Source organism: Callithrix jacchus, chromosome 8 (assembly GCF_049354715.1).
Source record: "Callithrix jacchus isolate 240 chromosome 8, calJac240_pri, whole genome shotgun sequence".
NCBI classification, from domain to species: domain Eukaryota; kingdom Metazoa; phylum Chordata; class Mammalia; order Primates; family Cebidae; genus Callithrix; species Callithrix jacchus.
The window spans coordinates 105,348,603-105,374,108 of NC_133509.1; the positions used below are offsets into that span (position 1 = coordinate 105,348,603).

The window sequence follows — 25,506 nt, forward strand, 5'->3', positions numbered from 1 at the left end:
TTATTGCCTATCACATTTATGCTGTAAATTAAATTTTTACTCGTTTTGCCATTTTGTTTGTATTTAATGTTACACATTTTAAAAATGTTAGTTTAATAAAAACAAGTTATTTATATATTAATTTTCTATTCATTTGTATATATTGAAGTAGCATTAAAATTAAAAAAAAAACAAACAAACAATTTAGTTAGGTGCCACTTCATTGTCAAGGTCTTTGTAGATAACTTCACTAGAAATGACTGATTTACTTCTTTGAATACTCTGTAACTCTGAATCCTACGCAACTATATATTTTGAATACTATGTAACTCTCTTCAAGTCCAAATAGAACTCTGCCTGATATGGCTTTACATTCTATTGTAACTTCAAGATGTATCTCAGCTGATCATTAATGCTACAATATCTAAGAGAACTTTGTACACTTGAGCATAATAAACAGCACATGCTTTCCTGAGGTTTGGCTGCAGAGTGCACCCTGAGAAAGCCAAAAATACACAGAGCCTGACTGACATAATCTCAGTATTACATAAAGCTGAAAGGTTTGGACTCTAACAGTAGCTTTACCTGCCAATGATTCAGTGTGTAATCTTGCCCCTCATCTGAGTCTCCTTCTGCTATCAGGGAAGAAGACAGTGGTACATCAGGCAAAAGAAGGTGTTATAAAGGGCATAGGCCAGTTAAGCCAATTATGCCTTTCAACCCTCCTACTTAAGCCTAAAAGTAGTCTAATATAAGAGAAGTTACTCTAATGACACTTTAAAACCCCAAGTAAGAGACCTTTTAGAAATGCAAAGGTAATTCTTCTTTAAATAACCATTTCTCTTGGCCAGCTCGGTGGCTCACACCTATAATCCCAGCACTTTGGGAGGCCAAGGTGGGTGGATCACGAGGTCAGGAGTTTGAGACCAACCTGACCAACATGGTGAAACCCTGTCTCTACTAAAATTACAAAAACTTAGCCAGGCATGGTGGTGAGCGCCTGTAATCCCAGCTACTTGGGAGGCTGAGGCAGGAGAATTGCTTGAACCCAGGAGGCAGAGGTTGCAGTGAGCCGAGATTACGCTACTGTACTCCAGCCTGGGTGACAGAGCAAGGCTTTGTCAAAAAAAAAAAAAAAAAAAAAAAAAAAAAAAAAAAAAGGAACGATTTCTCATCCTCTATGCAAGGTAAACCAGCCCCTAAAACATGATCCTGACCTTCTCCCTTGACAATGTCATTTCTACTCCAAAACTGAATTTGCTCTCCAATACTGACATCCTCTAAACATGTTTAGATTCCAGCTGCTCAGAGACTAACCACCAAGCTCTGTAGATTTTACCCTTCAATATCTGTGAAATCCACTCTTTTTGTTACCATTTTTACTAACATAGACAAATGATTCTCAAAGTGTGGTCTTATGACCAGCTGTCTTGGCATCACCTGGGAACCTGTTAAAAATGCAAATGTTTAGGCCTCATCCTAGCTGCGCTTTAACAAGCCTTCAAGGGGATTCTCAAGTCTGAGTTAGTTCTAACCAGCCTGCCTGAAACAGCCTTTTAACTGGTCTCCACTCCCAGACTACTTTCCCTATTTAACACATCCCTTTCTACCTATCCCTTGCATGTACAGATTTCATTAGTACTTTTCTATTCACTGCAGTAGTAATGTTTCAAATATTGTGAAATCAATCCAGTGGGTCAAGACCAATTGTTTAATTTTTGAAAAGTGAAATCAGAAGAAAACAAAATATCAAAATTCATATAGAAAAGTATTGTTAAAACTTTCGCTTCAAATACACACACATATTCCTCTTTGATGAAGAGGAAATGCATGTCGCCCCTCTTATAGGTCATAATTTAAAAGGTTTGAAAAACACTTGCCTACAGCAGTAATTCTCAAACTTTACTGTGCACAGGTTCACCAAGGGATCGTATAATGCAGAGTTTGATTCTGTAGGTCTGAGGAGGGCCGAGATTCTGCATTTCTAACAAGCTCCCAGGCGATGGCCAGACTGCTGGTCCTTGGACCTCACTTGGAGAGCTACTCAGCTCAGTAATCCCAGAATTAACTTGCTACTTTAGCTTCCTTAACTCATGACATAACAAGGTTTACTGAACCTAAGACATGCAGATTTGCAACGTGCTAGAAAGTTTTGCTGACTGAAGTTTCAGAGAATGAGCATGGTGTTGTTCTAGTTAACTAATGAGGAAACATAAAATTTTTTACTTTTACTCTGGTTGTTAGAAGTCTTCAAAAGTGTGCATCCTATTTCCTGCCTTATTAAATAAGCTGAGTTAAAATTAGTTTTCTTTGATTAAGAATTTTGAATTGCCTCAGCAAAATCTAAAATAAGATCTCTGACTATTGCATAATGTAAATGTATAGACAGAGAAAGAATGGGCTCAATTTAATAAGCAACAGATGTCAGAATATACTCTGGATATTTTAATTTTTTACTAAGATATTGAAATGAACCAAATTTTTTGGTCTCTTTTCATCAATTTTTGAAGAAACCATAAAAATAGATTATTTAGATCCAATTAATCAGGCCAGGCCAAAAAAATCAGTGTGTTATAATGGAGGAGTTAATTCACGGAACAACTAACTTTTTAGATGCTTATTCTGTGCCAGGTACAGGACTAGGTGCTGGAGATAAGGAGATAATAAAGCAAAGACTCTTCCTTTGGAGCATTTTATTTAAAAAATGCTGCTGTATATTTCAACATCTCTGCAGCTGATTGATGGGGATTTCTACTGGGTCCTTCTCACTGATTTCTAAGGTAAGGGCAGAGACAAGTGTTTCATTTTCTTTGTAACTTTCCATAGCATCTGGTACAGTGCACTGAAGGCCGTCAAGTATAACAGCTGATAAATGTTGATGACTAATCAACTCTTTCATTCACCAAATTAAGAACTGTACTTACACAGAATATAAAATGAAGCTAGCTGGCCAATGGCCCAATCTGTGCCATTTTGTTATATAAGAGCGTTGTTCCATTTTAAATTGGAACATTTCACTGTGCAGTATGGGCAGCTGTGTCACCCTGAGCTTAATAAAAATGTCATGTTCACTGAGGATTGACTATTCTTCACCTCCCTTCATTTAGGCAGATACACAAGGAATGAGAAATTTAGACAGTTTACTTTTCTAAAAATAAAAATAAAAATTTCCCAGGTTCCATACTGGTTTATTGTTGCAAACTATTCTAATAACAAACCATTCTTATCAGCATACACATACAAACTGAACTGTGGGTGAGGAATTTTCAGCCCTCATCTTGACTTCATGTCTGTTCTTCCATTGGTAATATCCATTTTTATTTCACAGTTGTTAGATGCAACATGGCCTTAAAAATAATTTACCTTCATTATTTAAGAAAATCAATCTTTCTTTCTTTCCTTTTTTTAAGTTTAAATCATTCACAGTGATCATAAAAAATGAAATTTCGCTTCTGATGAGAAAGAGGAAACTACGTAAGCCATGCAGTTATTTAATTTTAGAACTTGAAAGCAAGATAATATGTGGGCATTACGGCCATGTAAGGTTCTTCATCTCAGCTTATCTGTGGGATAATATGTGGGAATTACTTAGGGAGAATGAAAGTAAATAATATGTGGAAATTACTTAGGGAGAATGAAAAGATTAAATTAATAGTTAATAACACAGAAATTTACATGTCACTTAATTTTACTTCTATCAGCTATCTAAAACAAATATGTGCTAAGAAAGAGACAGATTTTTAGTTTATCTAGCAAATATTACTGGGGGGAAAATGGAGCATATTTTACAACATGGAAAAATAACCCATGTGAGGAGAACAGGAAAGTACATAAAAACTAAATGGGAATATAGACTAATACATAATTCAGCATCATTTTACAGAGACTTCAAAGCCAGTAATAAATAAATAAATACTTAAGTACATTTAATAATAAATACCTTAAGTACATAGCCTAGATGTTCATTTAAGGACAGAGAGGGAATAGGATGTTAGGGGTGAATGATGCAACAGGCTATTTCATAATATTTCTTAAGGAATGGGATCTAGAAAGAAGAATTTTGAAACAAACTTTTGCAATTCTCACATGTCAAGGGAGGGACCTGTGAGAGGTGACTGGATCATGGGGGCGGTTTCACCCACGCTGTTCTCCTGATAGTGAAAGAGTTCTCATTAGGTCTGGTTGTTTGGTAAGTGTCTGGTGTTTCCCCCTTCACTGTCTCTCCTGCCACCTTGTGAAGGTACTTGCTTCTCCTTCGCCTTCCACCATGATTTTAAGTTTCCTGACGCCTCCCCAGCCAAGTGAAACTGTGAGTCAATTAAACCTCTTTTCTTCACAAATTAACCCAGTCTCCCGTAGTATCTTTAGAGCAATGTGAAACAGACTAAACACCCCCACATATGTCTTCTGTTGCCGCCTCTCCTTCCCCTGGCTTTTACCCCTCTCTTCTTTTGCATGCCTTTTCCTTAAACGGCCAGAACATAAACATATCATTCCTTGTAACATATCTTTGTAATATTTAATATCTTGTATATATCTTTATATTTCTTATGTTTTAGTAAAGTAAAATCCTCTTTGCTATAAATTCAGACATCTACTTTTCTCTTCATTGACATTTATCTCCCACCATTTATCAGCAGCCCCAGCCTTTTTGAAAACCTGAGAGGCCTTCCAATTAATTTCTTTTCTCTGTGAGGCAATGATTCACACAAGGGTCCTCATCTTGGTTTATATCTAATAATTTTTTTTACATTGAGGTTTATTTCCTTCTTTCTAATTCTACCCTTTATAGAAAGACTCATTTCAGTTTTTATCTTATTTATTCATTTTGAGACAGAGTCTCACTCTGCCACCCAGGCTGGAGTATACTGGTGCAATCTCAGCTCTTTGCAACTTCCACCACCCAGGTTCAAGCGATTCTCGTGCTTCAGCCTCCTGAGTAGCTGGGACTACAGGCGCGTGCACCAAGGAACGTGCCACCATGCCCAGCTAATTTTTTTTTTTTTTTTTTTAGTAGACATGGGGTTTTGCCATGTTGGCCAGGCAGGTCTCAAACTCCTGGCCTCAAGTGATCCAACTTCCTCAGCCTCCCAAAGAGCTGGGATTATAGGCATGAGCCACTGCACCTGGCCTAATTTTAGTTTTTATATAAAACCATACATGCAATCTACTATTAATTCACTGTGTAACTTTGTTTTTGGGATAAGTATTCCTAGCTCCTGATTTACCTTTTAGGAGGCAGTATAACATAGTGGTTAAAAAATAAAGGCTAGAAATTCAGTGAAACCAGTTTTAGTCCCTTGCTGCTTACTAGTTGTGTGACCTAGGGCAAACGGCTTGGGCACAATAATCATGCCCACCTCATAGGGTCACTATAATATTAAACAAAATAAATTTGGGTTCTTAGCATGCTACTTGACATTTAGGGCTGACATACTTCTCACCATTCTCATTCTGCAAATAATCTACCTTTAACCAAAGCTTTTAAAATAATATAGCTCTCTTCTTTCTCTTCTTAACTCCTATATTATTCAAGCCTTTCTTCATCAACAGAGCCCAGGTTCCAGTGATCTGAAGAGAATGTAATTTATGTGTCAAAATATTAAGATGAATAGATTCTAACTAAATGCTACACCTTTATTTTGACAACCCACTCTCAGCACTTCCTTACAGTACTGTTGCCAAGTTGATTCATATTGGAAGAATGTCTTTCCCTGGGAGCTAAAGGAAACAATCTGCTTCTAAACTTTTCACTATCGTTTTGAGAAGACAGGTATATTATCACTGTCTCCATCTCACAGATTAATAAATAGGGTCTAAGTGAGGCTTAATGGACTGAAGAGACGCAAAATAGTCAATGAGAAGGAGTGAAATACTGCTGTGCATACTATATTTATATCATGGATCAGCGAGGACACATGCTTAGACATTCTTGAGTCAATTAAGGAGGCTCTAATAGCTACTTGTTCTGATTTTCTATCTTTTTTGAGGACTAAGTGGAGTCACAGTTTTCCTGAAGAGGCATTCAGAACCATACTGCTGAGCCTGATCACTGAAATACTCAGATGCCAAATGAGGAAAAGGTAGATGTTCTCTGTCTCTTTTCCTTTGTATCTCTGCCTTCAGGTACTGCTACCAAATTGGCTGCACGGCAGAGAACAATAAGCTGGCAACTAAGAGGAGCAGGAGACTTCACACATATGACCTTTAATCACTAATCAACTGAACTGCATGAGACGTGATGTGAACAGGAAAATTCAAATGAAACTACATAGCAAAAAGTGTTTAAGGGATGAAGCTGACTTATTATAGAGGTAAGTTCAAAATCACGTCTCTGAGGCTAATACTTAATTCTGTCAATCAAGACTTCTCCTGTCTGTACTTCATTCATTTATTTCAACCTTTTCCTAACCTGGCGATCCTGCCCTATTCAGTTCTAAGAGAAAACAGGAAATAGTTTTCTCCTCTTCAGACCATGGGCTTATTGCCCACCTGGAAAAGACAGGAGTTTCTGCTATGAGAAGCCCTATCCTATTTCAATTTCCTTATATTTATTTATCTAGCCCTTTGAAGCTAGCTCTCCCAAGAATATTCTAGATAATATCTCACCCCCTCAGCACTTTTCCAGTCTTTATGCCAATCATCTATACTGTTTCCATACAAGTAATAAGTTGGGCATTTTTCACTAGCCCTAAAGGTTACTTAAAAAAGAAATTCTAGAGAATAATTATCTCCAGGGTACCCCCTTATCCCCGAGCAACTGATAGTATCATATGATTACTGTAGCCCATGGTAAGGTAGAGAAATGAACGTAGGGTCAGAGTTATGTTTTGCATTTTAATAGTTTTGACTTTAGGCTTATTCTAATTTATTTTAAGAGCTGAGGTCTGCGGGTACATATTTATCAGTGAACCTTTTTAGGTTTGCCTGAATTTCTTAACTTGTTCATTTCTTACACATTATTAAGCACTGTGCTATGATTCAAAAGGTTAAAAAAAGGATCTTGTCACTGCCCTTGAAGAAATTCTGGAAAAGAATAAGACTAACAATTGCCATGTAGTAAGTCTCGGTAGGGACATAAGCAGGATAAAATGGGAACACGGTGCACCGCTATCCAAATCAACTGCATTCCAAATTTTCATGTTAATAATGGGTGAAAAAGGGCTCAGAGTCTGAAAAGGACACTTAATTCCCAACCTTCCTTCTTTCTGTCTTTTGAAGTTAAGTTAAATTCAATTGTAAGGGCTGACATTCCCCCAAAGATACACATTCATGTTTTAATCAACAAAAGGAGGTATTATATAAAGTAATGGATGAAAGATAAAATTCGTGGATTTTAAATGTTAAATCTCTTTTCACCATGAGTCCCTCGCGCTTCCTGCCTTGTGCTTTTTGAATAAGTAACTTCACATTCTGGGTTTCACATTCTCGTCTATCAGGTAAGCATAATATTACCCTCCATGCTCAATGATAGCGTTGAAAAGGATGACTGATCACAGTTGTTCCCATTCAGTTCTACAACCTGTATATTGCCAGATCCAAACCTTTTCAAGGGAAGGGATAGGGGTAGGACCTAGGGTTTAGGGAGAAAGGACAGTGAAGGAGGCCGAAGCCCGTTCTCACCGAAAGGATCTTATCACCCTCCTGGAGCCGCCCATCCAGGGCCGCAGCCCCATTTTCTTTGATGCGGCTGACGTAGATGCCACTGTCGTTGGAGACATACTGCTGATCTGTCCCACCGACGATGTTGAAGCCCAGCCCTGAGAAAATCATGGAGGAGTGAAAAAGATGGGGGTGAAGAAGAAAGAAAGGGATTAGAGAAGATGGCGAGAAAGGGAGGAAACGCCTATTACTGGGGAGGAAAGGCTGATGGAGGAGATGCTGGTGAGTCAGGCTGTGATGGAGCTGGTGAATCGTCATGAACAAGGTCAGTAATATCAAGAGTATTGAGCTGCCCACTCAAATGAGGCACGACTGAAAATACAAAGCGATCCACTTGTTTTGTTGAATATATAAAGAAAGATCTATATAGAACTTAAAGAACAGTGGTGATTACTTTAAGTTCTTTTTTTCTTTTTCTTTTTCTTTTTTTTGAGACAGAGTCTTGCTATGTTGCCTAGGCTGCTTATGAACTTCTGGCCTCAAGCAGTCATTCCTGCCTTGGCCTCCCAAAGTTCTAGGATTCCAGATGTGAGTCACCATGCCCAGCCTAGGTGTAACTTCTTCTACTTATATTTAATTTTGATGCTGTTGATGGTATTCAGAGGACCCAATTCCTGACATTCCTGATATTAATGTTTTTTTTTTTTTTTTGAGACAGAGTCTCGCTCCATCACCAGGAGCCAGGCTGGAGTGCAGTGGCGCGATCTTGGCTCACTGCAACCTCTGCCTCCTGGGTTCAAGCAATTCTCCTGCCTCGGCCTCCCAAGTAGCTGGGACTACAGGCATAAGCCGCCATGCCCAGCTAACCTGATATTAATGTAGCAGGGTTAGCTGTGTTCATGAGAAGAAGCTATGCATTTTAACCAATTATCAAATGAACTGTTCCTAATTTGGTGTGAGCGATTCCTAACCATACCTTCCCTTCCCTTCCATTCTTTCCTTCTCCCAAGCTTCTGGAGAATTCATGTATGACAGTGCTTTGGAGAAAGGTCTCGAGAGTCTTGTTTATTTTTTTCTATTTTGGTTGGTAGAGGCAGTGGTGTAGGTGTTAGCAGAGAAACCTCAGAACCAGAAAGTTAACTGCTGTTTCATGTAGGACTAAACCACCAAATTTACTCTCCCTTCCTTTGCTACTTCAAGTACAACCATATATAGATTGAGTATCCAAAATGCTTAGGATCAAATGTGTTTTCAGTTTTGAATTTGGGGGATTTTGGAATGTATGGATTAAACTTATCAGTTGAACATCCCTAATCCAAAAATCTGAAATCTGAAATGCTTCAGTGAGCATTTCCTCTGAACGTCATGCTGACCTTTAAAAAGTTTTGGAGTTGGGAGCATTTCAGATTTCAGATTTTTGGACTTGGGCTACTCAGTCTATACTTGGTTACAGTAACTGACAAGTTTTATTCACTGTAGAAAAAAACTGATGGCTCCTTGATTAGCAGCTCCTCAATTCCTCTTCCCTAAGTCCTTGAAAACCACCATTCTAATCTTTGTTTCTATTAGTTTGACTGTTTAAGATGGATATAATTTTAGTTATGCAAGATGAATTAAGTTCTAGAGATCTGCTGTACAACACTGTGCCTGTAGATAACACTATATTGTACACTGAAAAATCTGTTCAGAGTAGATCTCATGTTAAGTGTTCCTACCACAATAAAATATTAAAAGAAAGAAAAAAGAGAAGGAAAGAAAACTGACTACCAAAGTGCTATTTCCATGAACCAATGACAAAGTGCTGGAGAGGATTTCATTGTACAGAAACCACTGCTAGAAAGGGATTTTACTCATGCATAAAGAGAAAAAGAAAAGAAAAAAAAGGAACGTCCCTAGGGTTTTCTTAATGTCAGCTACTGGTAGAATTCAGGGCCCCAGTATAAGAGAAAGGAGATAGTTTAGAAACAAGAACCAAATATCTGGTGGTGCAACTGGAAAGAATAGCCATAATCACCAGCCTACTACTGGTCTCAATAGAAAAGATACTTAAAGAGACATATATGGGCTTTCTAAAAGTTCTCCCCATTGGTGGGAGAAAAGCTTATACCTAAAGCTCACAGTATGTTATAAGCACTAGCAAATCAATTTGTGATTTAAAGAAAAACATGACCAAAGAAAGACACAACAGGGAGCATCTAATTTAAAAAAAGCATACCTTAGCCAGGTGGGGTGGCTCACACCTGTAATGTCCCAACACTTTGGGAGGCCAAGGTGGGTGGATAACTTGAGGTCAGGAGTTTGAGACCAGCCTGGGCAATGTGGTGAAACCCTGTCTCTACCAAAAATACAAAAAATTAGCCAGGCGTGGTGGCACATGAGCAGCCTCAGGAGACTGAGGGGGAGGATAGCTTGAGCCTAGGAGGCAGAGGTTGCAGTGAGCCAAAACGGTGCCACTGCCCTCCAGCCTGGGTGACAGAATGAGACTCCCTCTCAAAAGCAAAATAAATAAAAAGCATACCTTATGCATAAAATCTCTGCAGCTAGAGAACAAAAATTATTTATTCAGTAAAATAATAAAATTAAAAGATACATGACAGAAAGTGCTACCTCTGGAGTTTGTGACCTGGCTGGGCAACATAGCAAGACCCTGTTCTCTAAATAAATAAATCAGAAGGTGCTACTTCTGGAAGACACTGTTAAGAATAGTAGGTTAACTTACTAACCTAATTTTCTTAGAGCACCCTCAATTTGTATTGTAGAAGGTGGGAAATTTGAGATAAGGTGGAAAAATAGATGGAACATCATTATCAAAGGTTTTGAAAGGACTTCAAAACTGTGGCAGCTTTGAACAAGGGGGCCAAGGCCAACCCACCTCTCCCAAACTGGAACAAACTAAGTAGAGAAAATATTTCGATGAAATCCAATATCCTCATCAAACACTACAGTTGCCTCTGGTGATCTTGGGAACAGGAAGCAAATGTTAAGCAGCTGAGTGCAATATAGAAGTTAGCAAGAGAAAGAACTTTGCTCCTGGTTATTCAAAGCTAACTGTATAAAAAAAGGAAGAATAGAAGAAATACTGAGATTTATCACAAACAAACAAGGGCCGTCTCCTACACACCCCATCAAAGTCATATTACGTAGGTGCATTTATAACCCGTTGCTGCTTCTGTTGTAAATGAACCGAATTATTTACCATGAGAACTCCTGGACTGACCTGAAGCCCTTCGTTCAGCCATAATATTTATAGAACTGGGCTTATCTCTAAGCCAAAGCATTGCTGCAATAAAAAATAGTCACCACAGCATTGAGTAGTGGCATGACCAACTGAACCCGGGCCCTACGGATACCTACATAATCCCCAGTTCACTTGCTCAATAAAAACTGATTGAATCTTACGTGTCAGACGTTGTGTTATCGTCTAAGGAAGACATAAAGTTAAACTGGACACTCACTGCTTCGATCACAAACTGGAGTTTTTCCTTTTTCCTGTCCCTTTGAGATACTGCAGAAGCAAATCATTTACTATGTGTTGGGCAATATGTTATGTTCTGAAGAAGACATAAAGCTAACCTGGACAGTTCCTACTTTAACCACAACCCAAAACTTATCCTTTTCCCTGTCTCTTTTAGATATTGTAGAAGCAAATCAAAGTCAAAAGACTTGGTTCTAAGTTTGTAACTTACCAGATATGCAGACCGAAGCAAGTCAGTTTGCCTCTGATCCTCAGCTTCATTTTCCATAAAATAAGAAGTATAAATTCTGCCCTCTCTATCTCAAAGGATGTTAGGGTCCAATACATAAAATATGAAAACAATTCTTTATAAACTACACAGTAGTTGCTCTACTGGGAATAAGGAGCCAGGAGTAATTGTCAATAAATTAGTGGCTGCTAAAGCTCCAAACTAGATAGTTTGACAGAGAAAGGATGAATAAATATATAGTATAAATGCAAAAGCTCCTGAAAAACAAGTAGACAGATTTTCAAATTCCACCATCTGTAAACAGGAACTCAAACTTATTAAGTATGTCTATGATATGTGACCCTAGAACTCCCCCCATGAGTAGTTTCTAGCAAGTGTGATACCAAAATCTGCAGCAATCATCCAGTGTATGTACCAACCAATTAAAACAGATGCCAGTTGGAAATCACCAGAAAGGGAAAGGATATTCAGTATGTATCTTGCTAATTATGGGCTATGTCCCAGAAAAATCTTGCATAAGTGGAGTGACCACATATCCCAAAAGCAATTGCAACAAAAACCAAAACTGACAAATGGAATCTAATTAAATGAAAGAGCTTCTGCTCAACAAAAGAAGCTATCATCAGAGTAAACAGGCAGTCTACAGAATGGGAGAACATTTTTGCAATCCATTCATCTGACAAAGGACTAACATCCAGAATCTACAAAGAACTTAAACAAATTTACAAAAAAAAAAAAAGAAAACCATCAAAAGATGGGCAAAGGATATGAACAGACAGTTCTCAAAAGAAGACATTTATGCGGCCAAAAAACACGAAAAAAAGCTCATCATCACTGGTCATTAGAGAAATGCAATTCAAAACCACAATGAGATACCATCTTATGCCAGTTATTATGGCGATCATTAAAAAGTCTAGAAACAACAGATGCTGGTGAGGATGCAGAGAAATAGGAAAGCTTTTACATTGTTGACGGGAGTGTACATTATTTCAACCATTGTGGAACACAGTATGGAGATTCCTCAAGGATCTAGAACCAGAAATACCATTTGACCCAGCAATCCCATTACTGAGTATACAGCCAAAGGATTATAAATCATTCTACTATAAAGATGCATGCCCACCTATGTTTATTGCAGCACTGTTTACAATAGCAAAGACTTGGAACCAACCCAAATCCCCATCAATGATAGACTAGATAAAGAAAATGTGGCACATATATAGCATGGAATACTATGCAGCCATAAAAAAGAATGAGTTCATGTCCTTTGCAGGGACATGGATGAAGCTGGAAACCATCAGCAAACTAACACAGAAACAGAAAACCAAACACAGCAAGTTCTCACTCATAAGTGAGAGTTGAACAATGAGAACACATGAACATAGGGAGGGGAAACATCACACACCAGGGCCTGTTGCAAGGTGGGGAGGCAAGAGGGGAGAGAATTAGGACAAATACCTAATGCATGCGGAGCTTAAAACCAAGATGGTGGGTTAATAGGTGCAGCAAACCACCACAGCACATATCCCATGTATGTAGGTATATGTTATACCTATATAACAAACCTGTTTGTTCAGCATATATATCCCAGAACTTAAAGTAAAATTTTTAAAAATTTAAAAAAAGATTTGAAACCAAAGGAAAATAAAAAGAACTTTAATAATTCTTAGTTTTTCATTAACTCACAAGGGAAGTCTGGCCACCCACAGGACAAAAAACTATTACAGCTATTTACAAGGTAACCAGGCTTGTAAAAATAGAGAAATGTAAAAAACAAACAAACAAAAGAAACATAGTTTTAAAATGTAATGTTAACATTCATAACACAATATCTCCTTATAAATAAAAAACATATAGACAAATATTACCTATTTACAAAAATGCATGCATATTTAAAGAAATATAAAGACACATGAGAGTGGGTACTTATGGGGAGAAAGATACAGGTTAGGTTTTAGGTATGAAGGGTAAAAAAAGAACCAGAGAGGAACATATACAGTGTACTTTGGCGCTAACAGGTATAATTAATTCAGCTCTTAGCATTGAAGCTCCAAAAGGAGTTGAGAGGAGAGGGAGGAAGAAAAAAGACTGAGATTCAACTTTTTTTTTGTAAGTGAATGAAGAGCTTAGTGAACTCTGCTTATAATTTGCCAATAAATTTTAAAATATGGCAAGATTAAAATGGGTTGCTGGGTATCTCATTTAGATGAGCAGTCTAAATGCAAAACAGTAAAGGTGGCATAAGAATGACATCAGCATAGGATTAAGGGAGAAACAAAGTGTACCTAATAGAAGAGCCTTGGAAAGTTAAACAAGAAATACCTTCTTTTGAATTCCTGACTATAGGTCTGGACCCTGAGCCTGTTTATAAGAGCACTGGCAGATGCAACAGCTAATGTTTACTGAGACTTTATTATATACCAAAGAAGATGCTAGGTACTTGATATATATTATCTCATTTAATCTTCTTGACAAACACAAGTACTCATTTTTCAAAGAAGACTTTAAAAGGTGAGGCATGGTCAGATTATGCAACTTTACAAAAAGGTTACACAGTTAGCTCTTCGCAAAGTCAAGACTCTAAGTCAGGCTGTGTGATTCCAAAGCATGAATTCTTAACCATTTTGCTACAGTGCATCTTTGCAGAAAACATAAACTGCTTTAGGAAAAATAATAGTCTTCTAAGTATTGCTGGCTATCTTAGGGGCTAACTGGTCTCCACGATGGCTCTGAATAAGCAATGCTGGGATACTGGTTGTAGAACAATCTACAAGGGTAATATATTCTAGAGGAAGAATTCACCACTATAGAGTTCTGTTACCCTAGTCAAGGTTCCTACTGTTTACCTTCAGACCAGAAAAGGAAAAACCCTTCATTTCATTCAGATTCTTATCTACAAAATCTAAAAGTTATCAAGCAAATGACCAGTGTTAACTTGTTATTCTAGAAATAACAATTCTGGACATAATTAAAATGAAACAAAATAGTTCATTAACGCCAAGCATTACAGCCCTTGTTGAGTGGCTATAATGCTATAATGCTAGATTAACAAACACCCTATATTCCCTCTATCTACCTGGAGTTACCTGGAGGCTTTTTTCAATCCCAAGATCAATTCCACTAGTTTTCCCCAGACATCAATCCAACTCCACTGGATACACAACCCCCGCATCTGTCTTTATCTATATCATGGTAAAATAAACAACATAAAATTTAATATTTTACCCATTTTTAAATGCATAATTCCGCAGCACTGAATACCTTCCCAATGTTGCACAGTCATCACCACCACCTATATCTGGAACTTTTTCTTCAAATAAAAACTCTATACACACTGAAAAATAGCTCCCTATTCTCCCCTCCCCCAACCCCTGACAGCATGTTACACTTTCTGTCTATATTAATTTGTGTATTCTAGGAATCCCATATAAGTAGAATCACACAATACTTGTCATTCTGTGTGTTTATTTTACTTAGCATAATGTCTTCAGGCTTCATTCAGGTTGTGGCACATTTCAGAATTTCATTCTTTTCTTTAAGGCTGAATTATAGTCCATTGTATGTACACACCACATTTGATTTACCTGTTCATCTGTCAGTGGATATTTGTGCTGTTTCCACATTTTAGATGCTATGAACATTGGTATACAAGCATCTGTTTTGAGTTCCTTCCTCTAATTCTTGAGACAGAGTCTTGCTCTGTTGCCAGGATGAAGTACAGTGGTGCAATCTCGGCTCACCGCAACCTCTGCCTCCTGGGTTTAAGCAATTCTCCTGCCTCAGCCTCCTGAGTAGCTGGGATTACAGGTGTGCACCACCATGCCCAGCTAATTTTTGTATTTTTAGTAGAGATGGGTTTTCGCCATATTGGCCAGGATGGTCTCGATCCCTTGACCTCATGATCCACTCTCCTTGGCCTCCCTAAGTGCTGGGATTATAGGCGTGAGCTGCCCCGTGCCCGGCAGCTTCCTGTAAAATGGCTGTATCATTTTACATTCTCATAAGCAATACAAAGCTATCCCACTGCTATGTGTGTATGTATGTATATACATATACATATATATGTATACAAAATAGTCATCCTAATGGGCATGAAGTAGTAACCAACTGTGGTTTTGAATTGCATTTCCCTAATAGCTAGTGATGTTAAATAGTTTTTTCATGTGCTTATTGGCCTGTGGCCATCTGTATCATCTTCTTTGGAGAAATGTCTACTCAGGTCCTTTGCTCATTTTTGAATTGGGTTGTTTTCTGTCACTAAGTTGTAAAATGTCTTTATCTATGCTGGATATTAACTTCTTAGCACATATGTAATTGGCAAATACCATCTCCCATTCTGTAGGTTATCTTTAACTCTCCTCATAGTGTCCTTTGAAACACAAAAAGTTTTACTTTGAATTAAGCCCTGTTTATTTTTTGTTTCATTGCCTGTGCTTTTGGTATCACATCCAAGAAATGATAGCCAAATCCAAGGTGCTCACGCTTTTTTCCATTCTTCTAAGAGTTTTACAGTTTTAGATCTTACATTTAGGTATTTAATAAATTTCTAATTAATTTTTGTATATCACATTAAGGCAAAAATCCAACTTTCACACACTTTTGCATGTGAATATACAGTTTTCCAAACACTGCATGTAAAAAATGTATACTCTGCTGTTATTTGATGATGTCTGTTAGGTCTAATTTATTGTATTGTATTGTTCAAATCCTCTATTTCCTTATTGATTTTCTGTTGGCTGTCCTATCCACTACTGAAAATGAGGATACTAAAGTCTAACTATTATTATAAAACAGTCTACTTCTTTGGATCAGTTTTTCAACATTTGCTTGATACATTTTGGCACTCTGTTTTGTTATGGGAACTTTGGAGTGTCACTTTTCTGGCAGGAGACCTATTTGTGGCTGCTGCAGCAGGGCAGGCAGCTCCAGGTGCCAGCTCTCTGCAAGGCTACAGCTGGCACTGGGGAACATGATGGCACCTGGAAGCTTGGAGATGCCAGGGAAGTGCAGGGCCCCAAGGAGGAAGTCACAGCCGTGGCTCAGGGAGCTCCCAGGTCTTGGATCCACGCAGGGATGCAGCTCTTCTCTCCTTCTCTTCACCCACAATGTGGCGAGCAAGGGGCATGTCTCAGCCCTGATTGTGTTACAGTTCTTTTACCCTCATCATTTGGTGGGTCCTGAGTTCTTATCTGGAAACCAGGGAGAATGAGGTACACAGACAAGTGGAGTGTGAGCAAGACAAAGGGAAGCTTTACTGAGTGACAAAATGGAGGTCTGTTCCCCTCAGAGGGGACCTGTATGAGGCAGCTCCTTTCCACTTCCAGGGTGTCCTGATGAGTGTTCAGCTCCTAGCAGAGAGGGAGACCCCATGTCTATTAAATATATATATATATATATAATTTTTTAAAAGATGTACATAAAATATATTCCTAATGGATGAACAGAAAAGAAACAAATAGAACCAAATGGAAATACTAACACTGAAAATGAGAAGTACAATAAAACATTCACTGAATAAGCTTAATAACAGATTAGAGGGCACGGGAAGGCAGATGGGCAGAAAAGTTCAAATTTAAAAACAGAGAAAAAGAATAGAGCCTCAGATATCTGTGGAACAATATATCTGAAAAAATAAGATATATCTGAAAAAACTTAGGTGTGACAGCTGAGAAAAGACAATAGCTCAGAGCAGTCTAAGCCATGTTAGGCACAGAGAGATGTGAGTAGGGGACTTCAGTCATGCCCATCACACCCATGCCTGTGGGCTACTGTTTAAAGTCATTTGTTCCCGAATAGCTGCCTCACCCATTATCTTGAAGTTCCTAGAATTTGTGAGACAAAAAACAATGTATAGCCAACTAATAGTTTATATTACTTTAAGTAAATGATTGGTAAACAAATTAGGAACTGCTGCTTCTTTTCCTTTGAAAACCTACTTGCAACTTGCTAGTAAGATCCTCTGAAATGTATAAAATAATTCATTTACAAGCACAAGAACCATATAAACTGAATGACAGACCTACTCTTGGTTATTCAGGACAAATTTAATCTACAATCCCAGGTTGCAATCCTCTAGCCCGGCCCAAATAAACTCTAACCTACATTAATTTTACCTCAGCTTCTTCCTTTTAGGTTAACATATCTCATGTAAGGTACAGGATTCAGATAACTCTCCCTGACCACCGAGTGTCTCTCTCTGAAGGTGGCTCTTGGTACCATCAGGAAGGCTCTAACTTCAAAAGACCCATCGGATGTTTCACATGAGTTCTCATGTATTCGGACCTTCCACTCTTTGGCTGAAGGTCTAAGACTTTATTTGGGCGGTTTTCAAACCCTCTCTTTCCTTTAAGTGCAAAGGCTTAGGTGTCTATCTTTGGACAGGACATTCCAGTAAAGAGCTCTGCAGAGAACTGCCTTTTATCTGCCTCAGGCTCAGGACTGGTGGTTCAGGTCAAGCCTCTGCATCATAGCAGAGTAGTTAAAGGATAGCCAGTGGATCACGAGGTCAAGAGATGGAGAGCATCCTGGTCAACATGGTGAAACCCTGTCTCTACTAAAAATACAAAAAATTAGCTGGGCATGGAGGCACGTGCCTGTAATCCCAGCTACTCAGGAGGCTGAGGCAGGAGAATTGCCTGAACCCAGGAGGTGGAGGTTGCGGTGAGCCAAGATCGCGCCATTGCAGTCCAGCCTGGGTAACAAGAGCGAAACTCCGTCTCAAAAAAAAAAAAAAAAAAAAAAAAAAAAGACTGCAGCTGTTTTCTGTTACTTGAAAATTCAGACTTAGCCTTTCATTTGCGACCAATCCCTGTTAGCTCCTAACTGAAGAGCTCATGAGAGTGAGTTCTACATTTTAGGGATCCTCTCTTTGTCAGACAGATAAAATAGAACTGTCTCGACCCCCTACCCTGAGCACTCTGCTGCCACCTGGTGGTTAGAGGCTGTCAGCACATTTTTACCCTAAACACATTCCCAGCCTTGGTCACTTTGAAAAGTTCATAAATTATGAAAAATTCAGGCCGGGCGCGGTGGCTCAAGCCTGTAATCCCAGCACTTTGGGAGGCCGAGGCGGATGGATCACAAGGTCAAGAGATCGAGACTATCCAGGTCAACGTGGTGAAACCCTGTCTCTACTAAATATATAAGAAAAATTAGCTGGGCACGGTGGCGTGTGCCTGTAATCCCAGCTACTCAGGAGGCTGAGGCAGGAGAATTGCCTGAACCCAGGGGGCGGAGGTTGCGGTGAGCCGAGATTGCGCCATTGCACTCCAGCCTGGGTAACAAGAGCGAAACTCCGTCTCAAAAAAAAAAAAAAAAAAAAAAAAAAAAGAGCGAAACTCAGTCTCAAGAAAAAAAAAAAAAATATATATATATATATATATGAAAAATTCAGCTTCAAAATCCAAGTGCTCTTTTTAGAAACACCAGCTTGATTTATACATAACACTTATGGAACATCCTCTTGTAAACACTTAGGAAAGTAGACCCACCTAACTTGGGATGGCCATAAGTAGCAATAGACAAAACAGGGATCCTCTAAAATGCATAAAATAATTCATTTGCAAGCACAAGTGGAGGGAAAAAAGCTGATTTTAGAACCATACAAACTGAATGAGAGACCTACCTTCTAATTGTCTTAATATCTGATAATAAGAGATTTGAAAAGATGATTTTTTTAGAGTTCTCTGGTCAGAAGTCAGCTTAATTAGGGCTGGGCATGGCAGCTCACACCTGTAATCCTAGCACTTTGGGAAGCCGTGGAGAGAAAATCACTTCGGGCCAGGAGTTTGAGACCAGCCTGGACAACATAGTGAGACCCTGACTCTTTAACTTTTTTTTAAAATAAAAGAACAAAAGCTTAATTAAAAGTAATATTTAGACTATCTTTTATAGGGGGAAAGGCCTTTCTGCTTTTTTCCTTGCTTGGATCCTGGTTCTTGGTGGGTTTTTTTTTTTTCAGTCAACTGAGACAAACATCTTTTTAAATATGTTTGATCCCTTGAGTCCTCTGTTTCCAATCTTGCTGGCCTAATTTTTGCTAAAAATATAAAACTTCACTGGCCTTTCACAAACTTTAAAAACACAGTTCACTGCAGCCTCAATCTCCCAGGCTCAAGTGATTCTCCCACCTCAGCCTCCCAAATAGCTGGGACTGCAGGAGCATACCACCACACCCAGCTAATGTTTTTCTTTTCCTCTTTTTCTTTTTTTTTTTTTTAATGTAGAGACAAGGTCTTGCTATTTTGCCTAAGCTGGGTCAAACTCCTGGGCTCAAGTGATCCTCCCACCTCTGCCTCCCAAAGAGTTAGGATTACAGGAATGAGCCACTGTTCCTGGCTAAACTTGTTCTATTTCTTTCCACTCTGCTCTTCTTTCCTTTTCCTATTTTTATACCACAGGAAGAAATCTAAAGGAGACTCAGAGCCCTCAAGGAACACAGAAAAAACACACCATTCAACCCATTTTTGGGGTATTCTGTCTTCTTACAGAGTCTGAAAAGTCATGGACAGGTTCCTCTCAGATCTAAAACTCTGCTCTCTTCCATACTGCATTACTTGATCTTTTTGGCTTTTGAGGGTACCAGAGATTACTCTATACTGTGAGAGAGAACTTGACCTTTGTGTATGTTATGGCTGGTAAGTCACTGACAAGAGCTGCAGTATTGGAAGTGACTAACGGCAGTTTTTTATGGAGAATGGTGGTTACTACTGTGACATAGCTGGCCTAGAGTTAGAACCTGTACAATGCCATTTTATAAAGAGACAAAACTGTTTCCATTCTCCTCACAATAACTGCTAACCTTGGCTTCTGTAAACTGCTAATTTACCTTGCAAAATGCAAATTGAGGTAAAGCTGCATACCTTCTGTAACTGCCAGAATTGCTGGCCTTTGTTTACCAGAGGAAGCACCCCCAGATAATTCCATCCTGGCGCCAAGTAAATAAAAATCTAGGGATCCCACCCCTACCCAGATGATGTGTAAACAAATGCTAATCTTAGCATCTGTGAACCCTTTAAATGACAATCAGAATGTCAAATAGTCCCCTGGCCCTCGAAATGTCCGGAACCCCCTCACCCTCATCTCCAACCAGGTGATTTGAATCCATCTCCGACCAGAAGGTGATGTGAACCCCTTAAATGACAATCAGAATGTCAAATAGTCCCCTGGCCCTCGGAATGTCTGAAGCCCCTCACCCCCAAGGTGATTTTACGGGTATAAAAGGTTTTGTCACCCTCTTTTACGGGGCCACGGGTTGGAGAGACGTGAGTCCTCTGTGGTTGCCGGCAATAAACCCTGCAATTTGGCATACTTTTGTCTTGGTGTTGACTCTCTGTGCTTGGTCCGATACAATACTGCAGGTGGCTAATCATTTTTTTTTTTTTTACATATTTAGGTAAGAAAGGTGTGTTTAATCACTTAGTGAAATATCTGTGTAGTGAGGTGCCCTGTGGACGTTTGTGTGGCCTGGTCACATGGCATTTTGCTCTGTGTGGAGACCAAGATTCACGGTAAAGAGATTTTCTTGATTTTTAAAGATCCAGATGCACTGCCTTCCAGATGTGCCTGGTTTTCAGACATTTAATATCAGGCCCTGAGGCAGTCCTCACTGGGACAACAGGTGGCGCAACTATAGTTCTTAGGGAGGCTGAGGTGGAAGGATCCTCTGGGTCCAGGAGTTCAAGACCAGCCTGGGTAACATAATGAGAGCCTGCCTTAAAAAAAAAATTTTTTTTAATGTATATATGTTAGGCCCTGGAAACTGCAAATACTTTCCTGATCACATTCATGAAAGTGCTCCACCTTGAAGTCAGTAATCTAATCAAGAAATGAGCTATATATCTAACAAGATTAGTCTCTGAAATATAACTTTCTGGCACTTAGCTGGCTACTTTGAAACTCTATGTAAAATAAATTTATATCTATAAAGGAAATCTCTATTTGTAAGAGTGACCCCCTATGCCCAAGCAGCTAAAAATTTTTACAATGGGAAAGACACTGGCTTAAAATTTACATAACAAACTTTATCTATGTTTAAAGATACCTTTCCTGGCAATCTTGTCTTCACTGATTCTTTTTGTGTCAGCAAATAATGGTATTTACATGTAAGTTCTGTGCCTCTGGGGTGTAAATTTTCACCTAAGAGTAATGTCTTTGCAATTTAGGGTTACCTAGCTAACAACCGTTTAGGGCAATGGAATAGGTAGTCAAGGAACTGGTAGTCTAAACAGGGAGAGACTATTTGCAAACTAGCTAATGAAGAATCTTATAAAGCTACAAGATCTGCTTCTGTCTCTGTGTCCGTATGTCTCTAGGGTTATGTGTCATGTATACATGAAACGTCACTACCAAAACATATGAAAACACTCTAATGAAACTTGTCAGAGGCCTTTAAACCAGAGCAACTCCATCTTGAATAGGGGCTAGCTAAAATAGGCTAAGACCTGCTGAGCTGCACTCCCAGCAGGTTAAGGGATTCTTAGTCACAGAATGAAAAAGAAGGTTGGCATATGATATAGGTCATAAAACCCTTGCTGATAAAACAAGTTGCAGTCAAGAAGCTGGCCAGAACTCACCAAAACCAAGATGGTGACGAGAGTGACCTCTGGTCGTCCTCACTGCTACAATCCCACCAGTGCCATGACGGTGTACAAATGCCACAGCAATGTCAGGAAATTACCCCATATAGTCTAAATGTGATATAGCTAACTTAAGTTGGAACCTGTATACTGCCATCTTATAAAAGACAAAAATGTTTCCATTCTCCTCAAGGACTGCTAACCTTGGTTTCTGTAAATTGCTAGATCATTTGCAGGATGCAAAGAGAGGTAAAGCTGCATACCTTCTCTTATCTGCCAGAATTGCTGGCCTTTGTTTCCCAGAGTAAGCACCCCCAGATCATTCCCTCCTGGCGCCAAGCAACTGAAAATCTATGGATCCCACCCCTACCCAGACGATGTGTAAATGAATGCTAATCTTAGCATCTGTGAACCCTTAAATAATAATCAGAATGTCAAATAGTCCCCTGGCCCTTGAAATGTCCGGAACCCCCTCACCCTCCTCTCCGCACAGGTGATTTGAATCCACTGGCCCTCGGAATGTCTGAAGCCCCTCACCCTTGTCTTAGCCTGGGAGGTGACTGACAGCTTTCATTCCCATCTCCACCCCCACTCCCAAGGTGGTTTTGTGGGTATAAAAAGGTCTTGTTTCTTTTCATTCGGGGCCACGGGTTGGAGAGAAGTGAGTCCTCCGTGGTCGCCAGCAATAAACCCTGCAATTTGGCATACTTTTGTTCTGGTGTTGACTTTCTGTGCTAAGTTCAATGCAACATAAAAAGGGGAGGCATAAATAGTCCACCCCTTGTTTAGTATATAATCAAGAAATAGCCATAAAAACAGGCAACCAGCAACCCTCAGGGCTTCCCTACCGAGTAGCCATTCTTTATTCATGTACTTTCTTAATAAACTTGCTTTCACTTTATGAACTTGCCTCAAATTCTTTCTTGTGTAAGATTCAAGAACCCTCTCTTTGGGTGTGGATTGGGACCCCTTTCCAGTATCAAAATGGCTTAACAAGTAAGCATGTAAGTCAAGAATTTTATCAGAAATATAGAAAGTAACTCAAAAGCCATTTAGTTCACATTACTAAAATAAGACTACTTTTTTGGTTTAATGAAAATAGCTGTGTCTTTTGATCAGCAAAATATGCATGTATGTAATTTCAGGGCTTCACAGGCTGTGGAAACCATTAACAAAGAAATAACTTGAGTCCAGGCAGGGTAGCTAACATCCCTAAGGCCAGGAGCTTGAGACCAGCCTGAGCAACATAGCAAGGGCCTGTCTCTACAAAAATAAAAAATAAAAAAAAATTAGCTGGGCATGGGTGGTGGTGCACCACTATAGGCCTGCAGTGAGCCATAATAGCACCACTTTACTCCAACCTAAGTGACAGAGCAAGACCCTGTCTTAAAAACAAACACAAAAAAATAACTTGTGATGATGGCCGGTGTTGTTTAATGATTTATACAAGTCTAACTCTCAAGAATGAATAAATTAAATGAATGTAAATGCTATAATAGTATATAAGCAAGTTTTTCATAATTTTAAGAATCTTTCTCAGAAACTTAAAGTCATGTTATGCTAAATTAAGTAACATCATTATAAAATGTATGGGTCATTTAAATGGTAGAGAAAAGTTAATTTAGATCTGTTAATAAACAGATTGAGAAGGTTATCTTCCCAGAAATTATGAAATGATCCTATCTATAAATACTGTATAAAACTGTTCAAAATTACCTTACTTCCTAGGTTCTTCACTGGAAATTAGGGTTACTAAGAGTTAAAGTTATAGTTACTATATATAGAATTAAAACTACTGAATACAAGAGAAACAATACAGGGCATATAAAGAAAGTAAGATGTGAAGAAAGTTGACAAGAGGGATAACCACTTGATAACGTTGTGTGAATAAAAGGATTAAGGAAGAAAGAAATGTAAATTAAATGATAAGGAGGGCCAGGTACAGTGGTTCACACCTGTAATTACAGTAGTTTGGGAGGCTGAGGTAGGTGGAAAGCTTGAGTACAGGAATTCAAGATCAACTTAGGCAACAGGGCAAAACCTCGTCTCTACAAAAAATATGAAAAATTATCTGGGTGTGGTGGTGTGTGCCTATAGTCCCAGCTATCCAGGAGATTAAAGGGAAAGGATCGCCAAAGCCCAGGAGGATGAGGCTGCAGTAAGCTGTGATCATGCCACTGCACTTCGAGTTGTGTGACAGGGTGAGACCCTTTCAGCTAATCATCAATCAATCAATCCATTGATCAAGGATAAGAAATAAGGAAATGTAAATTTCTCTCTTAAGGTAGAGTGCCAATATCAAAAAATCAATATAAGACAAAACTAAAGGTTTAAACAGATTGTAGAAGGTTTATGGGAAATAATAAATGAATGAATGAATGATAAGGGGGAAATAAATGTATAATAAATTTCTATCCTCAGGTAGAATGCCAACATCAAAAAGGAAGTATAGGACAAAACTGAAAGTCTGAACAAGTTATATCAGGTTGGTACAAAAGTGATGGCAAAAACCGCAATCACTTTTGCACCAAGCTAATAAAAGGTTTGTGGAAAATGAATCTCATGAATTTTGTGAGTGATCAAGTTGGCTAAAATTAGAAGGGGATTGCTTCACTTTTTAAAAAACTGAGCATCAAAACCAAATTGAGCATTAACATCAAAAGCACACTGATTCAAGGCCTAAGTCAAAATAATGGGGTTTGGGGGGCACTGATCTGCTCTTTAACAGAAAACTGTAAGAGATTATAAAAGGGTTATGGAAATCTTGTGTGTTCAAAGCTGATTGAGATTAGACAGATCTGTTTATTAAAGCTAGCTTTAGCATTATACTGATGCAAAGGTAGAATTTGGTTTTCTCTTAAACGAGATTTTCATATAATGAGAGAATAAAAAACTTGTTCATCTTTTGAGTAATCTATAAAAACAGAGAGAAAGATGTGTTGGTCTTGTGCTGTCTTTATTAGGTCTTTGATTGTTTGGGAAACCGAGTCTCCTTTCTACTAAAGAGTAAAGGTCTTTGCTTTCAATTATCACCTTGACTTAATTAATGACTATTATTTTACTGTGTCTTGTGATCTTGTTTTGATTGTTTTCAACCTGCATTATTTGACATGCTTTCCATAACCAAATTTCAAATTCTAATATTAATTCTTTTCCAAAAGGAACCTCTGCAAGTCCAAGAGATACATATTAGGCTTATATGTTAAAATGATATAAGATCAACCTGGACAACATGGCAAAACCCCATCTCTAGCTAGTAGGTAGCTAGTCAGGCATAAGCAGGGCAGGAGGTGGCCTACCCCCCCCCGCCCCCCGCCACACACACACAAGAAACATCAGGTTACCTTTGCAGAATAACACATCCAACAACTACACAATAAACTTTATATTTATAATGCTTATGAAACTGCCTTTGCAAAAATTGTTGCTGAGAAAATTATCATGGTGAAAGAGGTCTGACCTAATTGACTCCATCTATCTTGCTTCTAACCTCCAAACTGTGATTGGTCATTTCTGGGTGTAGGACAAACTAACTTTGGGAGGAACTTAACTTAAAGTTTAACTTTGAAATAAAGATAACAGACCTTTGCTGAAATAAACCCTCTTCTTGCTTGGGGACTATGCTGCCTTTGAAGGACTAACAA

The 25,506-nt window shown here is 38.7% G+C and overlaps 1 protein-coding gene across 1 annotated transcript in view; it reads right to left on the reverse strand.

The window, feature by feature from the left end:
- SYNJ2BP (synaptojanin 2 binding protein) overlaps window positions 1-25,506 on the reverse strand; it is a 51,920-nt gene that overhangs the window by 14,757 nt on the left and 11,657 nt on the right. The window contains exon 2 of the mRNA XM_009006258.5: window positions 7,603-7,739. Within this exon, the coding sequence (XP_009004506.1) occupies window positions 7,603-7,739 (137 nt within the window). The remainder of the gene's footprint in view (window positions 1-7,602; window positions 7,740-25,506) is intronic.